The sequence below is a fragment of the Cyanistes caeruleus genome, chromosome 3, assembly GCF_971803275.1.
Source record: "Cyanistes caeruleus chromosome 3, bCyaCae1.hap1.1, whole genome shotgun sequence".
NCBI classification, from domain to species: domain Eukaryota; kingdom Metazoa; phylum Chordata; class Aves; order Passeriformes; family Paridae; genus Cyanistes; species Cyanistes caeruleus.
Window position 1 is genome coordinate 31,496,092 of NC_141703.1, and position 18,889 is coordinate 31,514,980.

Sequence of the window (18,889 nt, forward strand, 5' to 3'; positions counted from 1 at the left end):
GCAAGCCAGTCAAATAATTTTTGCTCTAGAAGTCAAAGCCTTTTTCTAGTAACTAAATTTCCAAAAGTTTCAGTTCTGCTTTGTAAGTAGTGTAAATTTATTCTGACATATGTAGATGAAACAATACATCAGGGCATCCAGATTTCAAGCACAGAAGCAAACATACCAGTATTCTCTCCATATGCAGATTGAGTTTAGCATCAGATTTAGAGGGAGAAAAGTGATGATGGCAGGATTTTTGTGGTCTGACAAAAAGAATATACAGTATTAAAGGAGAAAAACATTGAAAGCTTCATAATGTGTATGATTTTGTATAGCCAGAAGCTTTTATAACCAACTTAGTCATGAGTGTGCAGATTTAGGATGAAATAGGCATTGGAGCATATATGTATATTGGGAATGAACTATGTAGTTTGTATTCTAAAAATGCTGGGATTTAGTTTCTGGTAGACAAAATTAATCATCAAGGATTTAGTATTCAGAATCTGTTGTTAATGTGCTTTTTTTGTACATGCACCAGTAAATCTGGCAAGTCTGCTTATAGTCAATCAGGTTACAATCTGAATTTTTCCTAGCAATGAATTTGTTCTCATATCCAAAGGAAAATTGTAATTTGTAATTCTAGAATTACAGTAATTAGGATCATCAGTAAAGGTTTATTTCTATAGCTGAAATGAAGTAATTGAGTGATGGCTTGTATGGGATGCTAAGAGAGAAAGCCATAAGCTAGATGATCTTATAAGAGTTTAAAATTTATGTCTTAAAAGCAAAATCAGGAATTTTAGTGATGCTTTTAAAAGATCTCAGAATTGCATTGCTTTGGGATAATCACTTCTGTTTTCCTGTCAGTGATTTTTCTTCATAGCCAGAGTTTAATTAATTAGAAACCTGAATTGCACAACCGAGGGATAATCTTAGCAGGGAAAAAAATATAAATTAGCATTACTACATTCAGACTACATTTTCTGAAAAGGTTTAATTGGAGGAACTGTGCAGCTTAACAGGCATTTAATCAGTTTTGTTATTTGATTTAACTTGCTGGTGCTGAAGACAACCATCCATAGAAAATTCTGGCAGGAAGCAGAAGTGATTGCCATTAAACCTTCTATGACCCTGAAAGAGTCATGCTGTTATTTGATGGAAGATACTGTTTTCCCATCTTCTTTTGCAGTTGATAATTTCATAGCTGAACGATAAGGATACAGTTTGATGATGCAGTGTGCTTGGAATACAAATCAGTATAGATATCTTAAGAAACTGTGTTTATTTGCTAGTTTTGAGATGATCAGCTGCACAAGGAACTGCATTCCCTCAAAAACTGCTTTGCTTTCTTTAATAGGCGCCTGAACCTAGTTATTTGGGGAGCGCTATCTCAGGAGGAAAAAGACAAGTAAGCTATCACTTTTAAAAAGCTGACACTTTTCTAATGTACCTGTGAAGGGCTGGTCATAAATATTTGATAGTCATTTATCACTACTTCTATAACCAACTGGTTTAATTTTCAAACATTTCATAAATATACCTTACTTTTAAAAATGTATATATGATATGGAGTAATATCAAATTCTGGACCTCCTTTTTGTGGTGTATATAATTTTCAAAGGAAAGGACTTGTATTCCATTTGAATGTTGCTTCTCTATCCTTAATCAGTGTCAAGTGCAGGGCCTTGGGAGGGCAGCATGTCATTGCTTTTGACATCGAAGTAAATCTCTCATCCTGTAAAGAGTTCTCTAGTGGCTGATTTGTTAAGGTGTAGTAAGCACCTTAAAAGCATGTGTTGGAAGTGTATATCACTCTGGAAGTTTGTACTATGTTAACTAGCCTATATTTGTATATTGATTTAGAAAATTAATTGGTGTATAAACATCAGTGAAGTTAACATCTGTTTATGTGAGAGAATGAAGCAAGGAACAATTAATGAAAACTTAATGGGCCTGAAATAGTTCTTCACAGAAAATTGTGGATGAAAACTAGAATGCTTTTATGAATACATAAGCTCATGAGAAAAAACTCTACAGTTCTATCATTAATAAGGAGAACTAAAACCTCATTCTTGTGCGGAGAGGAAATGAAGACAAACAAAACAGCATGTAATAAAAAAAAAGGAAATTGGTGTCTTTTGATAGAAAGTGAGTTGCGGAATATAGAAATTTGACAGGGTGTCATCCAAAATGTTTCATTATTGATAACATATGGCCAATTATGCATGTAATGAAAGAAATGTCATAGCAGTTACACAGTCTATTGCTAGAGAAGCATATTAATCATTAATATTGGTGCCTAGATATTAAAATATTTGATACACTTTTCAGAAATTATGGCTCAACGACTTGAATTTCTCTGTAGCTGTCTTTCTATAAGATATAGTTATACCAAACGTGATTGTTTGGCTGAACACAGCAGTATCTGGATGAAATGGAAGAACTTGTAGCATACAGAAGTTAAATTGGGCAAATCTGATTATTTATTCTACCTCCACAATTTATGACTCTATCTGTGAAGCACCGATGTAACTAAATTTTTTTCCTACTTGTGGTTATTAATTTCTTTAAATATATATATATTTTTAAGATTTAAAGAGGATGGGCCAATCCAGTATAAACAGCATAAAGAAGCTTTGCTGGAGGCTTTAGAGAATTTGGGATGGCCAGTTTCCTATGAAGATGTAAAATTGTTAGAAGATGAGATATTGACAGCATTAACATATATACAACAAGCCTCTGATCTTCAGGAAGCTGTCAAAAAGGAAACTGAGAAAAGCTCAGAATCACACATAAGCAACAATAAAAAGGTAATACATGGGAAGGGATTTTTTTCCCCCTAGATAATCCTCTTCACTGTGTGCCTCTGGAATATTTTTTTTCCGTGAACAGAGATGATAAAGTAGACATGTAGCATGATGCTAAATAAAATGGGTGGAAGAAAGAAGGAAGTTAAAAAGAGAGCAAGCTTTCAAATACTTTTTTAAAATATTGGGGAAGTAGAAATTCTGAAGTTTCAGAGAGAGCCACAGAAATCAAGCCTCTTAGAAATAAATCACAGCCAAGGATCTTTATCTCCACTGCAATGACAGCAGGAAAGAGAAAGAACAGATATATTAAAGACATATTTAGATACAAAATTTGTGGTTGGGTTTAAATCTGATAAACAGGACTAAAAAGATCTTGTAATATTGGAGTAATTCACTGTAATTTTCCATGGTACATTTCTTGTAAAAGAAAATATAGAGAGAAGAGGAGGGATTCAACTTCATTTTTGTACACTAAAATTTAAATGTCCCTAAAATGTGGGTATACATGAACTGGTGGGCAATATCACAGCATTCTGAACTGAGTCAGTGGTATCTGCAGCTCATTCTGAAGTGGGCACGTATTTTTGGCTAGGCAGAGAGGCTTTTTTTTCTCTCTCCATTTCTTTAATATATTAGTCTAGCATTAATGCATTAGTCTCAATACTCTGAAAGTACGGCTGAAGTTAGTGTTTCTGTATATATACGTGTGTGTGTTTTCTGTAGGTTTGAGTTTTTCAATTCCATTAAGACTGCACATTTGAAAACATTTTAATGTCTTCAAAATACAGATGATCTTGATTCATTTCACATAGTTTGAAAATACTACATTGCTGTTACAGCTATTTTGATTACTGATTTACCTATGCCATATAATGAATGTCCCAATACAAGAGCAGAAGAAACATGTTTATGTTTCATTTGTTGAGTTTAATTTTACTGTTGCCTTGAAACAACCAGTGTGTGCTCTCAGACATGATGTGATTAACATTGTGCAATCACTTATCCTGAGTCAACCTGCTTTAGGAGTCTAATCAGAGTAGCATCTTCAGTAATTGCTAATCTGCAACTGAAAGGCTTCAAGAGTGAGAGGCAGAAATGCAGATGTAATTAGAATTCTGTTTATGTGGTAGAAAAACAGTGGGAAAAAATGAAGAAAAATGAGGAGCCTTTTAAAAGTGTTATTGAAGGTTTTGCCGACTGTGATGTCTGCCCACAAAATGGGTATAAAGGAATAAGCTGCCAACTGAAATACATTACAGGAAGGAAATAAAGCTGATATGGCACTGAAAATTGTCATTGTGACATCATAGAAAAATCACAATTATCCCGAAACTCTACTCAAAAAAGCAAACTTTTAAATTTCCTGATGATGTTTTCACTAAATTAAAACAAAAACAAAAACAAAAACAAAAACAAAACAAAAACAAAAACACAAAACCAAAAACAAAACCAAAAACAAACCCTTAGTTTTTTAGGTCTTTCTTTTTAGGCTCTTTCATAAAAATGGGCTACATCCACACAGAATGTGCTTGTTCCCATTGGCACCCAGAGAAGTGGTGGTTGCTTGACTCTGGAGGTGTCAGGATTATGAAAACCCAAAGTTTGAACCAAGGTACATAGAAATCTGTGGGTATTCTTTGTGTCTGTTCTCACTTATAGTAGGAAAGTGCAAAGACTATTCTTTTTGAAAGGGAATTAAAAAATGTTGCAGCTACTGGAAGAAGTAAACAAAGTCTCCTTCACCGATTGTGGTTTAATGCATTGTCTTCAACAGAAGCAGAGTGAAACATGGTAAAAATCCCTGAGAATCAGATGGGACTCTTTTGTAATAAAAATACTGAATGCCAGAAATGGACACTCTAACAGTGTCTGGGTCAATCTTGCTGAACACCTAAAAGCTGTGTGAGAAAAAAGAAAGATGGATTTGAATTTAGACAGTGTTTCTGAGCCGCCTGGATTCTGCACAACTCAGAATTCTCATTGTGGATGCTTGTGTTGTCTTTAGTATTTGGATTAATGTGGAGTGCTGGAAGTTGCCCAAGTTATTAGTCAAGCATTACAAATCAGTTGATAATAAATATTCAGTAGCAGCTGTCCTTTTGGAGCCTGAGGAATTAAGTAAATGCTTTACCCAAATACTTTTTTGTGTTTGTGGAACTGTAGGTCTGCTCTCAAATCAGCCTTTGTTGAGTTATACTTCAAGCAGTCAGTTAAGCAGTGTGGAGGGCCTTTGGTTTAGTCTGAGTTTGAAACCCCAAACTGTTAATATAATTAATATTCTGTTGGAATAAAGAATAAACTAGAAAAATCCCATGTATCTCCAGTTTAAAATATCTCCTTGCCTTTTTTGTGTGTTTTGCTTATTTTTAGGACTCTTTTTTTGGGGGTTGTTTGTGATTTTTGAGAGGGAGTTTGAAGAAAAGAGATTGTGATAATTTTTGTGAAACTGAGAACAAACAATTTAGCGAAGTTTATTAATATATTTTCCATCATTATTCACTATTAGGGGAAATAAAGTATCAAATCAAGTAAGTTTATTAAGGAAAAAAATGTCATCAGAAAAAGAAGCAAGTCATACACATCCTAACAAGCAGGGGTTTTATTAAGTCTGTGAGTTATGGTAGTTTTTCAGAACAATGGTAGATCTGTGGAAAAGTTTGAGATTTCAAGTGGCATATTTTTATGATTCTGAAAAACCATATAAGAGATGGATGTCTGCAAATTGTTCATGAGGTAGACTAATAAATATTAAAAAAATTAATGGTCAAACTGATTTATTTAATTGTGAAAATAAATTCCACAATTTTCATTTAGTGGTGAAACTGATTTATTCTAAGAAAGTTTTGCATTTGCTTGTAATTTATATTTAGGGTTTTCTATTGTGAAAAGAATGGCAAAAATAATTTGTGTATGAAAAACCCAAAGTAGTGGGGCAGAATAATGCACAGTGGCAGGTCTGAAAGATGTGGTGTAATATTTTGCTAAACTGGAATGTTTTAAAATGGTTGAAAATGTCAATTCAATTTTGAATTTATAGTTTGGAAATAAACTTTTTTCCCCCAGATACTTGAAGATTTGTTTGAACATTTTTTGATTTCATTTTTTTTTAATGATTCATCCCATACAATGAGGTACCTCTAGTGCAAATCAGATTACTTTGAAAATTCTCCATCTAGACAAAAGAAATGTGTAGAGGAAATTTTCTTATTCTGAAAAAAGAGGTGATTTTCCTTTACTTCATACTTCAATATGAGTTGTGCAACTTCGTAATTTTTTTTGTAGGAAAATGGTAGCCAGATCTAATAATTCATCAAGGTAAATTTCTGCATGAACCCATGAAAATATAGGTATTGTTATGAACTTACACAACAGAATTCTATAGAAAATTCTTACATGAGTACTTCCTGCACTTAGAACAATTCTGAAGGTTTGAAGTATTTCCAGTTTACTATGGATTCTGTATGGATCTGATAGAATTACATTGCCTCAATTTTTAAATAATTTCAAATAACAGATTAAGGCTGACTGCATTAGCTGTTGTAGACAAATAATTGTGTCAAATTACAGGGACTTGAAGAAGAAAGTGAGAAGCTGAAATCTAAGACAAGTAAAAAATGTCAGATATTTGTGACTCACAAAAACCAAAAGGTAATTGCAAGATCAGATGTCACAGGATTTTATTATCCAGGTATATATTTTTGTCCACATTTTCAATATTATGTAGTGTTCATTAATACTGATAAAACATAAGTTTACTTCTTTCTTAATGACATTTAATATTACATGTGTATATTCATGGAAAATTAATATCTATTTTGTATGTGCATATATATACATTTATAAGAAGACATTAATTTTGTGAAGTTGGAGAGCAATATGTTTATCTATGAAAAGGATGGAAGGAAATAGTAAACCAAGTTTTTGAATGTGTCCAAAAAGATCACTAAATGCTGCTGACTTTTTGTTGAATTTTAAGCTAGAATGATTAGTAGGTAAAACTCATTTCTGTTATTTCTTAAGGAAAATATTCCCTGTGTATATGTGTTTATCTTTGTGTTACCTTTAGTTGTTTGGTTGGGATTTTTTTCAATTACGTATTTTTATCTGTGGTAGTAGTTCTATTATATTAACCGTCAGTTTTATTATGTTAACCTGATCAGCTTACAAATTTCAAACCTGTGCTTGAAAAATACTTCATTTTCTTTTTATAGCACTATTAAGAATGGTTAGTAAGGCAGGATTTTTTAGATACAGATATCGCCATTGCCCTAGCACAGCTTATGGTAGCTAAATGAAAATGAAGAATTTATGATACAGACATGTTTGACCTCAGATGTGTGACAGCCTATAGGATTTTTTTACAAAATAAGTACCACAAGGGGTGAAAGAAAAATAATTTGAATATTTTATTCTGTTGTTTTTCAGGTAGTGTGGTAAAGAATGTCAGTTCTACCTGTGCACTTGTTGTCTTCAGCAATGGGGAGAGCTGTGATGTCCCTGTCAAGTTCATTATACCTGTGGGAGGTGCTATGCCATGCCCACATCTGCAGGTGAAAACCTGTCTTTTTTCATGAATGCAAATATGAATTTTAGGTTTTATTTATTTGTTTAGACTTAGAATAAATTACAGATTTTTAAAAAATCTTTTAAATACATTTATTTATTTTAAATAAGTTTTTCATTATAGTAATATCGTGCTATTTCAGCATGAAGTGTTTCATTTGTTTGAAGCTTGTTTTCATCGTAATTCTATTCCTTTGTCTATTAAAATTATCTGTTCTAAATTAATTTATATTGTTTTCTTTATAAAATACGAATATTTCCTCAGCCATAGAAGAGAGGTGAGCTATTTTTTAGTAGAGTTATTGTTTCCTAGCACATAGATTATAAATGTAAGAGAGCCTTTTATACTTAGTGTGATTTACAGCATGTTTTAACCATTTGGTTTCCACAGAATGTTTTAAATCCATCAAATAACCATATACTGAGGCAAATAACAATAATAAAAAATATAATCCCTGTTCCATTTCTGTTTTTCTTTAAAATTCGTCAGCTAACTGTCTGTAATCACAGCTCATTTTTTTTGGTGATTATTTTACACACCAGAAAGGTGATGATTGCATAGAGAATACAGCATGGATCCATCTGTTTTGAATAGAAGAAACATGTTTATAATTGCATTGCTACATATAGAACTGAAGACATGCTTTTTTTTCAGTTTGAGTTTAAGGCAAATTCTGATATGATAGCTCCTAATAATTCTGTAAATTCTGTATCCAACTCTAGAGACCAGCAAAATTTGATATAAAATTGTGACTTCTGCATTAATTTTAAAAACAGTTTTGGATAAATCAGTTACATCTGGAATTATCAAAAATTCCCGAGGTTAGTTTAAAAGGTTGCTGAAAGCCTTTAAGTTTGCACAGAATCCAAGGGAATGCACAGTTTGTAAGAGTTTCCTCATTCAGTTCAGCTTGCTAGCTATGCCCAGGTACATTTAATAGAGCTTGGTCCTTTATTTTTGTTTTCTCCCCAATTCAGTGGAAATTGCATGATCAGAACACACAAGGACCAAGTTCTTCTTTTCTTTCAATGGTCCATATTAAATCATGGGAACATGATAAAATGATGATTCATGTAAAAATAACTTAGTAGTTACACTGTATATCTTGTAAATCTCACAAATCACGTGGTTCTTGCATTGGTGCTTTCCTGGTGTGCAGGTTGGAGACTATGTGTTTGCCAGAACTGGAACACAGGCAGAAAATGAATATTATGTACCTGCCATTGTCATAGCAACACCAGATAGGATGAAACCAGGTGACAAACTCTATACAATACTGATGTTCAACAACAGGAAGGTAAGTAAACCTAGAAGTTGATACCAGTCTGGTGATTTTACCATTATTCTGATTTTGAAGAGGCAGATAGAATTTTCCTGGCTAATGAGCTCCCTGTCCCAATCTGAGTCTCCAGCTAACCAGAGTAAATCAGATTTCAGAGGGAATGAACAGCTCATGTAATAAACCTGAACAAAGAAATTCTGTAGGATAATTTATTCTTAAATCATATTCTGTTCTTTCTTCTTGAATACATTTGGTGGCTTTCACAAGTTCCATGCTTCTAAAATAAGAAACATAGGAAGTTTTAACACTTTAAGTATAGTCTGAAATTAATTCCATTATGTTTGTTTGGTTTGTTTTTTGTTTGTAAGCCATTGTGATAATTTTACTGCATTTTTCATAGCGTGCATTAAAGAAAATTTACTTTGTACTTGACACTTTTATATTAATTATCTTCATTAGACGCTGATTACAGTTACACTTAAACAGTTGCGTTTTTATGCGTATGTATCTTCATTGCTTTTGGGATTTCAGTTTAAATTGCTTGTGTTATTGCATGTTGATTGTGTTATTGCAGGAACACTGTATAAGAAGCCAGCTCATTAAAATCAGCCAAACCAAGTATGCCTATTCGTGTCAGTACATAAGAACGGTACAGACAGTGGATTATGAGATGTGAGTATGTTTGAACCTAAAAATACAAAATTTTTAAAATTTGAATCCTAAATATTGCACTTTGAGTTCAGCTATGCTGTCAGGTTTCCATACGTAGTACTCTAACTGCAGCTATTGTAAACTGGCTTACTCTACAATGCAACTAAATTAATGTGAGAATTTATTGCCCTATTTTCATTCTGGAAGCATTGGTGGGATGTGATGGTTTGAAGCTTAGTCCCAGGAAGTTTTTAAGGGGATTGCTGAAAGGGGAGATGGAGTTTCTGTTTGTTGTAGACCTTATTTTCCTTTTAAGATACTTACTATTTTGTAAAGCTGCACATTAAATTGCAAATTTTTTCTAAGATACTTGCTCATCTTCTGGGCTTAAATCTGGAGAATGATGGAGAGAGAGTGTGTAAGATGAGTATGAGCCCCCACTTAAGTTCTGCAGAATTAATGTGCATCAAGATACGAAGTGTGCACTGAAAATGCAGTGGTTCCAAGTATTTATGGATTACATTTTCATCTTGTATTAAGTTCTAGTTTAATCCAGTTGAAATTGTGACACCCTTCAGACCATGAACAAGCTCAGACAACCTTAGGATGGACAATAAGATCAGAATAATCATCTAGGGATATTTCTCCAGAATACATTCCCAACCTACAATAATTTGGGATTTAAGAATTCTGTGAAGCAGAAGTCCCTGTATTGAGCAGCCTTGATAAAATTTTCTTCCATGAATTTGTGCAGTTACTTTTTTTGAAACCATGTAAAACTTCTTCCCAGGGGGAGTTGCACAGTTTCACATTTTGTGTGAGAAAACATAATTTTGTTTTGAATCTTCCATTTGCCTTGACATGCACAGAAGTAAGGATTTCCCGTTCCGTGTAGTGTGAGCACTGCTGCAAAAGAATAGGATAATCTCCATCATGGGAAGTCTATTTCCAAGAGGAAACATGAACAGGACAAATCACAGAATCACAGAACTAGCTTGGTTGGAAAAGACCTTTGAGATCATCAAGTCCAACCTATCACCCAACACCGCCTTGTCAACCAGACCATGGCACTGAGTTCCACCTCCAATCTTTTCTTAAATGCTTCCAGTGATGGTGACTCCACCACCTCCCTGGACAGCCCATTCTAATGCCCAATCCCTCTTTCTGTGAAGAACTTCTTCCTAATGTCCTGCCTAAACCTTTTCCCGCTGCAGCTTGAGGCTGTGTGCTCTTGTCTTGTTGCTGGTTACCTCTGAGAAGAGACTGATCCCCACCTGGCTACACCTTCCTTTCTGGCAGTTGTAGAGGGAAAATAATTCCACCATTAAGGGCGATTTTAGATCACAGAATCATGGGATGGGTCAGATTGGAAGGAGCCACAGTGGTCATCTGGTCTGACCTCCTTGCTCAAGCAGGGTCATCCCAGAGCACATGGCACAGGATTGTATCCAAATGGTTGGGGTATCTCCAGTGAGGAGACTGCACACTCTGGGAAACCTGCTCCAGTGCTTGGTCACCCACAGATGTTCTTAAATTTCATTGAAATGTTCTAATATGATTATCAACATTAAAGATTTCATCTAAAAATTATGGGTGAGGACACCAGTTGTGGGCTGATCTATGGACTTACTGAGAATGATGGAGTCAAAAGCAACTGAGATTCAAATCCTGTGATTCCCACATATTTTCTAGTAGTGATCCCAGTACAGTTTGAAACTCAGCCTTCTGCCAGCTTGCAGCCACAGCACACAAACAAATGAACACCCTCTCTTTACTGAGCAGAATTCTCAATCTGGGAATACATCCATGCTGTTTCCCATGCCACATCACTTATATGACAGTAGCCTCTTCTCACCAAAAAGCAAACCTGAATACCATGGTGTCCTTCTTAATGCATGCAACCAGCTGCAAAGAGGCAGGTATATTACTGGTCTCACTTCCAGCAAAATCAGCAGAAGTCTTTCCCTTCCACTGAGTTGGATTGTATTAAATGAGGTACCATATTAAGATGTGATTAATTGCATAAGCAGTAAGAATAGTGTCCATTTTACATGCTTTGTTTCATGAATGAGTGCTTTTGTACAAATATTAATTCTCCAAAGAGAAATTATTAGCAAGCTGACTAGCCATTTTTATATACAAATGAGGAGAAAATTGAGTTATGCACTGGCAAACAGAGGAATTCTTTGGAGAATTAACTGAAGTGAATGCACTAAATGGAGTTTCTATTAGAACCCCTACTTTTATGAGGGCATGGAAATGTTCTTTCCAATGAAATTTGTTATTTTTTATATTTCTAAAGTAATTCCCTACCACCTGTGTCCTACTTAGAGGGGGACACTGCAGCTCATTGCTCATGGGTATTCACAGATCTAATGAGAAAGTGCTGACATTGTCAGTTGGAACAATGCAAAAGCATAATTTAATTGGAAAAGAATCAAAAAGTCTGAATGCAAAATGATATAAGAACCTCAAAAAGAGACAAACCCTTTGTGCTAAGTGCTGGAATAGTAAGGGAAAAAAAATTAAAAAGCATGTCACAGATTCCTGTGTTGACAGGAAGTCCTCAGTGCCCATAGATGTATTACAATGGCTTGGCTAACTCCAGCTCTGAGTTATTTGGGATTGTCTTTAAATGTTTTTGTAGTGTGTGTTAGGGGTTATGCCTAACTGACTATTGTTTAAAGGTACTAATATAGCTCTTATGATTTTAGTATGAAACATTAGCATCTGTTTGGGGCATTTTCCTGCCATCACAGTGGAAAGAAATAATTATGGCAGAATTACACTCTTCAAATGTAGCTAAAAAATTCCATATGCAAAGTAAAAACACTGTGTGATCTAGACCCACACAGAAAAAGGGTCCTTTTCACCCACATCCTTCCTGGAGTCATAAGAGGCGGCTAAGATTAAGGGCCAGAGCCCTGTTTTAGTCGATCCTTCACTTATTCTATAAGTGAAAGGGAAACTGAATTGTAGGACATTCATAGCTCTGTCAAATGGTCAGGAGTTTGGTAAGTCCTTCTCTTGTCAGTACTGTGAGATGTGGAAGAAGGTGAAATCTATCTTGTAAAAGAGGCTTTATGAGATATGTGCTTGTATCTTTGTGGATTTCCTTTTCTGTTTTTCCAGCCGTGATGGTGACACTACAAAGCCCTGCCCTTGCCCACCTGTGGAAGCTGAAGGAGGAGAAAAAGCAAAGAAAAGTATTTTGAAAGAAAAGAGGGGAAAGAAGAAAAATAAGAGGACAACAGTAGACAAAAGGCATCCCAGGGAGACAACGTCAGACTTCGATAATCTTTTGTCTCCAGAAGTGAAGTTAAACAGAGAGGAAGAAATTCATTGTCTAGAAGCAAGAAAGAAGTTAGAGGTAAAGATGTAGCTCTGGAAAGGTATAAGTATTACGAATTAAGCATTTGTGACAGGCCTTTAGCTATTTCCCACACAAAGAACAGGTTTCTGCATTTCTGAGTGTTAGCCAAGTTAGCTTTCCCATGTTCTGTATGATGAAATTCTTTCACCTCCTTTGGAAACTGTTCTTGACACTTTCCCAGCATGTGTTTTCACAGTAACAGCAAGAAATTAATAATGCGTGTTCCAGCATATGCCACCTTAATTTCCCTAACAGCTGTAGTAGCAGTGAGGATGCAGTAACACCAAATATAATACCTGCTTGTAAGCAGAGTATATATTCCAGTCCCTCTACTGTTTTTTCTTTGTTAGATTGAAGTTATGTCTGTATTGCAGGTATTAAATTATTGCACCTGTAGCTCAGTGCTTAAGAGGTTAAATTGCTTCTGGTGTATGAGGTGGCTCAGTTAAAGCTGACAGAAGTACCTATACTCCCTGTCACTCTGGAGCAGAGACTGGGCTAGTGTGGGCCTGCCATTACATGTCAGTCAGCTCTTCATTTTCAAGGTCCTACTGTGAGTGGAAAGATAACAGGGATTTTAGCCACACTTGCTAGGTGTACCTCCTTGTACCATTGAAAATATGTTTTCAACAGCCTCATTATTTATCAGCTTCCAGAAGTGATGTGTTATAAATTCACTCAATCATCATGTTTTCAATCAATTTGATTTGGCTCATCTGAATGTTCCTTCAGTGTTCTCAGTCATCCTTTAAAGATGGACTGCAAATTCCATTTACATTGCTTATAGTGGGTATTATAGAGCCCATTATATAATGGGCATTTTAAGAGTGGCCTGATCAGAATTACATGAGAGCAGAGGTGTTGGGCTTGTCCAGTAAGAAACCATGATTTCCAAAGGTGAGGCTACATCACTGGAAATGCTCAGTTATCCCTGATGCCTTCCTCTTGGACATTTTGAGATGCAGATGCTGAGGAAATGTGAAATAATCCTAATGTGATCAGCAGGTCCTGTAAATTATTCCCTGCAGCTTGGAGGAAAGATTACACGAGAGCAGTGGTTATCTATGCATTTTAATCCTGCCTAGACTTAGCAAATAATCTCACAGTGTTCTAATAATGTTTCAATGTTGTAAGCAGGTCAAACATGCTGAAGAAAGTCCCTTGTCTTCTTCTTGTGACACCATAAATATTGAATATGGGGGTTTTTTTCTCTAAAACTTATTTTAATTTATGTATCTTTCTGTGTTTTGGAAGAGAGGGAGAAGTCAGAGCTGATAAAGATGTTAAGTAACATTATTTGGTCATCCTCACATGGATTCATTAGATACCTCTTTATCCAACCTCTCTACGTGACCGTGTATTTATCCTCTTTGGATGTAGATAGTTGTCCCATTTTCATACCATGCAAATGTTTCACAGCACTCTGTGTATATAATTTTCTAAGTTATACCAAATGTGCTACCTGCTCTCTGATATACACATCTCTTTGAACTGTGTTAATGCTGGATTTCATTTTAAAGATGAAGAGAATAAAGAAAACAAATTTGCCTGGCATTTTGTTTTTTCCTTCTGCTCAACTTCCAGTCAAGTATGAACTATTAGTTTACACATACTTCTTGGCAGTTCAATATGTGTTGAGCACCAGATCTGTGAGATTCCCCTATGCAGGTTAACACTTTTCCTTAGAAGTTGTCATATTTGATTACATTGATGTGGGTAGGTGTTAAATAACATGGATGAGGAGTTGGAAAGCCCTGCCATTCTAATGAATTATTCAGTTAGTCTCTGTGGACAGGTATTAAAAATATCAGGTATGTAAAAATGGACTTTACCTTCATGGAGTTTTTGTAGCACTGAAATAAGACTGGATATTCAAGTCAGGAGCCTAAACTGCACAAGTGAGGTGCAACAGCCTGTTTTCCTCTTCAGACCCCTGTATCACTCTGAAGTCTCAAATATTGCCTTTCATATGCCAGACACACCAGTGTTCATCAAAATGATCCTTTTCCAGGTTTTCCTAGTAGTTGTTTTCATTACTTTGTTATTTCTGGATTGTTTGTAACAAAGGCAGATTTTTTAAAACATTCAGTATCTCAGAGAAATGTTTTGAATAGCTGTAATAATAACAACTTTTGTAGTTAAATATCTTTTACAGGGACAAGGTTAAGCTTTTTTTTGTTAGATTTCTAAAAGCAGTCTGTTCAACTGGATTTATCTGAAAGATGTATATTCCTCCCACATATTCTTTTCCTTCTAATATCAAATACCTAAATAATTTGAATATCATTTAACTTCTGAAAAAGCTCAATAGTCCTGATCCGTTTGACTGAAATAAAGGAATTTTCTTCATATTTATATAAACGTTTTTGCTATGTATGTATGTATGTTTCTAATGCATTAAAGCATTTAATGTCAACAGTGTTTCTTGCATTTCTTTTACAAAGGTTTTTGTCACTTCTTATGTCCAGATACATATGTTTATGCACACACATACACATGAACATACATACATACATACATACATTCATACATACATACATATTATGTTTAGTAATCTGACTGGGCTAATGTTTTCTAACTATTTCATCTGTTAATCAACACTTCTGCTTATGTTTCTGCTGCCTTCATGTGTACATTCATAGGTTATATGAGGAAGTAAGTTCTCCTAAACTTGAATGAACATTGCCATATTCCAAGATGGATTTTTGTGCTTCCCAAGTTAATGTGGATTCAGCTACATGGCTCTTATATAGGTGGTTTATGAAGCCTTGTTTCCCATAAAGCCTTATATTTTCACAGAGCTGTGGGCCCTATATGAATTAAGGGAATCTGGACTGTCTGTGGCTTGGTTTATGCTCAGCTAAAATATTTCTGATTGTTAAGAATAATCAACTGCCCATTCCTGTTGGTCCCACTTGCGGAAACAGCATAAACAGAAGTTAATAAAGATTAAATAATTGTGTTACTTGTTTAGCATATATTAGCTTAATTATTGTGTTGAATTCTGCTTTATTGCTTCCAGAACTTCGGTATTTGAAACATTATTATTTTGATGTGTATGCTAGCCGCTCTTACTGTGTTAGTTAGCTCTGTGTGTTTATAAGAGAGCGAATGAAAGCCTGGCAAATTCCTGTTGACTGTTGGCTGATGATTCTTTGTCTTGGTAACTCAAATAATACTATTTGATGTAGCAAGACTATTGATACTTAACTCTGTCCTTGGTTATTGCAATAATTGGTTTTACAGGTGCAATAAAATAATGTATCTCTTTCTGAGAAGAAAAATTCTTCTGCCTGTCTTTCTAGTTTTCTCTCTGTTCTGTAATGCCTAAAATCAATGTTCATTCCACATAACCTCCTTGTCAATTTTGTAAAATGTGTATCTAGTAAAAAAAAAAAAATTCTGAAAAAATTGGAGTGAAGTACAGGTATGATACACAGTAATACACTGCATTGCCTGATGCATTAGCAAATAATAGCTATCAGAGCCAAAATCTCCTTTTTCATTTATAATGAGATGTGACTTGAAGCAATTAGGCTGATAATTACTGTAACTGCCAATATGGGGTAGTTGGGAGACCTTTGAAAATTAACATTTTCTATCCTTTTCTGTGACAAATGTTTGTCTGAATTGGGTTCAAGAGTGGAGCAGCTGTGGCACCTGGCATTCTAGAGGATTGGCTGGATTTCCTGCAGTAGGATTTTCCATTTTTAGCACCCACTCGTTTTCCAGTCTCATTTTCCATCTAGTCCATTCAGCATTTGGAGAAGACTATCATAATAAAGCAGTGTTCCCATCTGTTGGTCATGGCTTGTTTAATGAGCAGTTGATGTCAATTCAGCTATGCCTGCATCTGTTCCTTTCTGCAGCTGTGTGTGGCTAAGGGCTCCCCGACATCGGCCAGATTTAGCTTTTTTTTGTCTCTTGATACCATGTTACAGCTTGGCCAGAAATTTTCTGTCTTCTCTGAGGGTTGTCTGCTCATGGAAAGTGTGCTAAACTCTCCTTTTCTTTCCCCATAAAAAATGAAATATGGAGACAGGCAAGGGAAAAGAAAAGTATAATTCCACTGGTTTAGGAGGCATGTTTGGGGGTATCTCAGGGCAGAGATGGAGGACAGGTCAGTCCAGATCCTAAGAGCAAGACCAGAATGGGTTCTTTCAGCATCTTAGGAAGCAACATAACCTGTGCACTGACTGAAGACAATTAACACATTGTGAACTGTGTGTGATGGGGAACATTCATTGAACAGTGCAGCTTTCACTTTACTCATGGAAGCAGTATGGCCACCTTTCAGCATTTTAGTCTGGAAATGCTTTTGTACTGTAGCCAGGACACAGTCAAGAAACGTCCTGACCCTTACAAGTGTGAACTCTAGATTTCTGTCTCTTAGAGTGCTGAAGAAGAATAAGAATGTTCCTTTTGTGTATATAAGTGCTGATGGTGTACATTTATATTTTCAAAGGCACACTTACGGTTTTTAAACTGCGGCTTCAGAGATTCAGTGGTAGCTATTGATGACAAGCACTCCTAAAACTACTCATACTCAAATCTCATGCTCTATTATGTATTCAATCTGCTGTTGCTTCCCCAACCTGTACATCATATACTCATCCTTCTTTATTCTTCTGAGTCCTTCCACAGTTTTGTTTTCTACTACAGAAGTGGTTTTTATATGATCATTGAAAACCAAAGTTTAAAGCAAAATACAGTATATGCTTTTGTTTACTTTCTTCCTATTTTATTCTGTTTCGTTTTTCCTCCAGCTTCTGGTCTTATGTCATTCATTATGACTGTCATCATTTTGTACCAGGAGGGTGCCTAGTAGTTGGTGGTCTCATTTGATATGACTAAAAAGTGATTTTTCAGTGATCCTTCAAAGAAGGGTCAGACAAAGGTCCATGTAGCCTATCCCCTATACCCAGAAGTTCCTGGAATATGATTCCTGAGAAAGAGTAAGATCAAAATTGGCCTGTGAATACTACAGATACCAGCTACAGACTTAGAAAATGAGAATACTTTAAAATACCTGAAAAACAGACTGGTTTGAACTTGTGAGGAAGAAAGCAAAAAATCTTTATGCAGAACCACTGCTCTGTTAACATAGTCATTGAGTTACTCATTTATTGACAAATTTCAGGGGGTGTTTGAACTGTGACATCCAAGTTCATGGTGGGTCAGTGTGTTCTCTTGTTAAAGAGTCCTGGCTCTCTCCTAGCATATTCCCTCTCTATTTCATGATCCTGGTGTTCATCAAGGTGCCAAACTCTGCAGTTGTTGAGAGCTTCACCTTCCAGTCCACTGAAATCTCCCTGACACTTGCACAGTCCAGCTGTAGGAAATTCTCCAAAGCCTGGTAAAAGCAGCATCCCCAGGGTTTTTAGAGTCAGCATGGAGCATGGAGGATTGGCAAGACAGCCTCGGCACCACTGCACAGAGCAAAGGATTCTGCAGGAAGGGTGCAGGATGAAAGTGTGTGGGAGGAATGGATGAAGCTGTATATAAGAAAGATTTTAACACCTGCAACGGTGAAATTTTAGTTCTTGAATCAAAAATAAGCTTATGAATGAATATTAAATGATGAGTTTTCAGGCTTGCTTTAGAGGGATAAAAGAGAAACAGCAGCAGAGGGTCAGCTGTGCTATTGAAGACTATCAATATCAGAAGAGAAATGAATGGACATAAAAAATTTTTCAAGCTTGATTGCAATTTCCGGGTAGATGTGTTTATTTATCCTTATGTCTGAAGTAAAGTGGTGTTGAAAGGATACATTTAACCAAATAGAAATAGGTGGAAAATTAAAATATACACTTGTGTACATTATAACCCAGTAGTACATTTATACTGGGTGAATTCCAGCTTTTGAGGTAGCCAATTTGATCACAGATCACAGATCTTTTTGTGTTCCAGAGGCATGACATGTTTATAACTGGGTCTGACTACTAAGATATAAAGCAGACTGCTCTGCTTTGATGTAGCAAGAATATCTTAGGTCTTGTGTTCTCCTTTATTACCTCCTCTACTCTTTGATTCTTGTATTTTAAATGCCTTTATCAGATTAAGAATATTCTTCAATTAATATTGTATTCCACATTATGTTCTGTGCGAATTAGCAAATACTAAATATTGCTGCATGATTAAACAAAGAATAATAGAGATAAAAATGAGAATAACCTTGTGCCAGCATTTAAGAGACATTATATTAAAAAAAAAATCTATAGTCAATG

At 35.4% G+C, this 18,889-nt stretch overlaps 1 protein-coding gene across 39 annotated transcripts in view; it reads left to right on the forward strand.

The window, feature by feature from the left end:
- VWA3B (von Willebrand factor A domain containing 3B) overlaps window positions 1-14,216 on the forward strand; it is a 58,908-nt gene extending 44,692 nt beyond the window's left edge. For 17 of the 39 annotated variants that reach the window (XM_086880554.1, XM_086880556.1, XM_086880585.1 and 14 more), the window contains 7 exons: window positions 1,340-1,390; window positions 2,573-2,792; window positions 6,360-6,480; window positions 7,218-7,342; window positions 8,516-8,653; window positions 9,213-9,310; window positions 12,422-14,216. In XM_086880554.1, coding sequence (XP_086736680.1) covers window positions 1,340-1,390; window positions 2,573-2,792; window positions 6,360-6,480; window positions 7,218-7,342; window positions 8,516-8,653; window positions 9,213-9,310; window positions 12,422-12,671 — 1,003 coding nt within the window. In that variant the 3' untranslated portion in view covers window positions 12,672-14,216. Of the gene's footprint in view, window positions 1-1,339; window positions 1,391-2,572; window positions 2,793-4,281; window positions 4,405-6,359; window positions 6,481-7,217; window positions 7,343-8,515; window positions 8,654-9,212; window positions 9,311-12,421 lie in introns of all 39 variants that reach the window. The other 22 variants (XM_086880568.1, XM_086880565.1, XM_086880590.1 and 19 more) reach the window with 3 other exon arrangements.
- The last annotated feature ends 4,673 nt before the right edge of the window (window positions 14,217-18,889 follow it).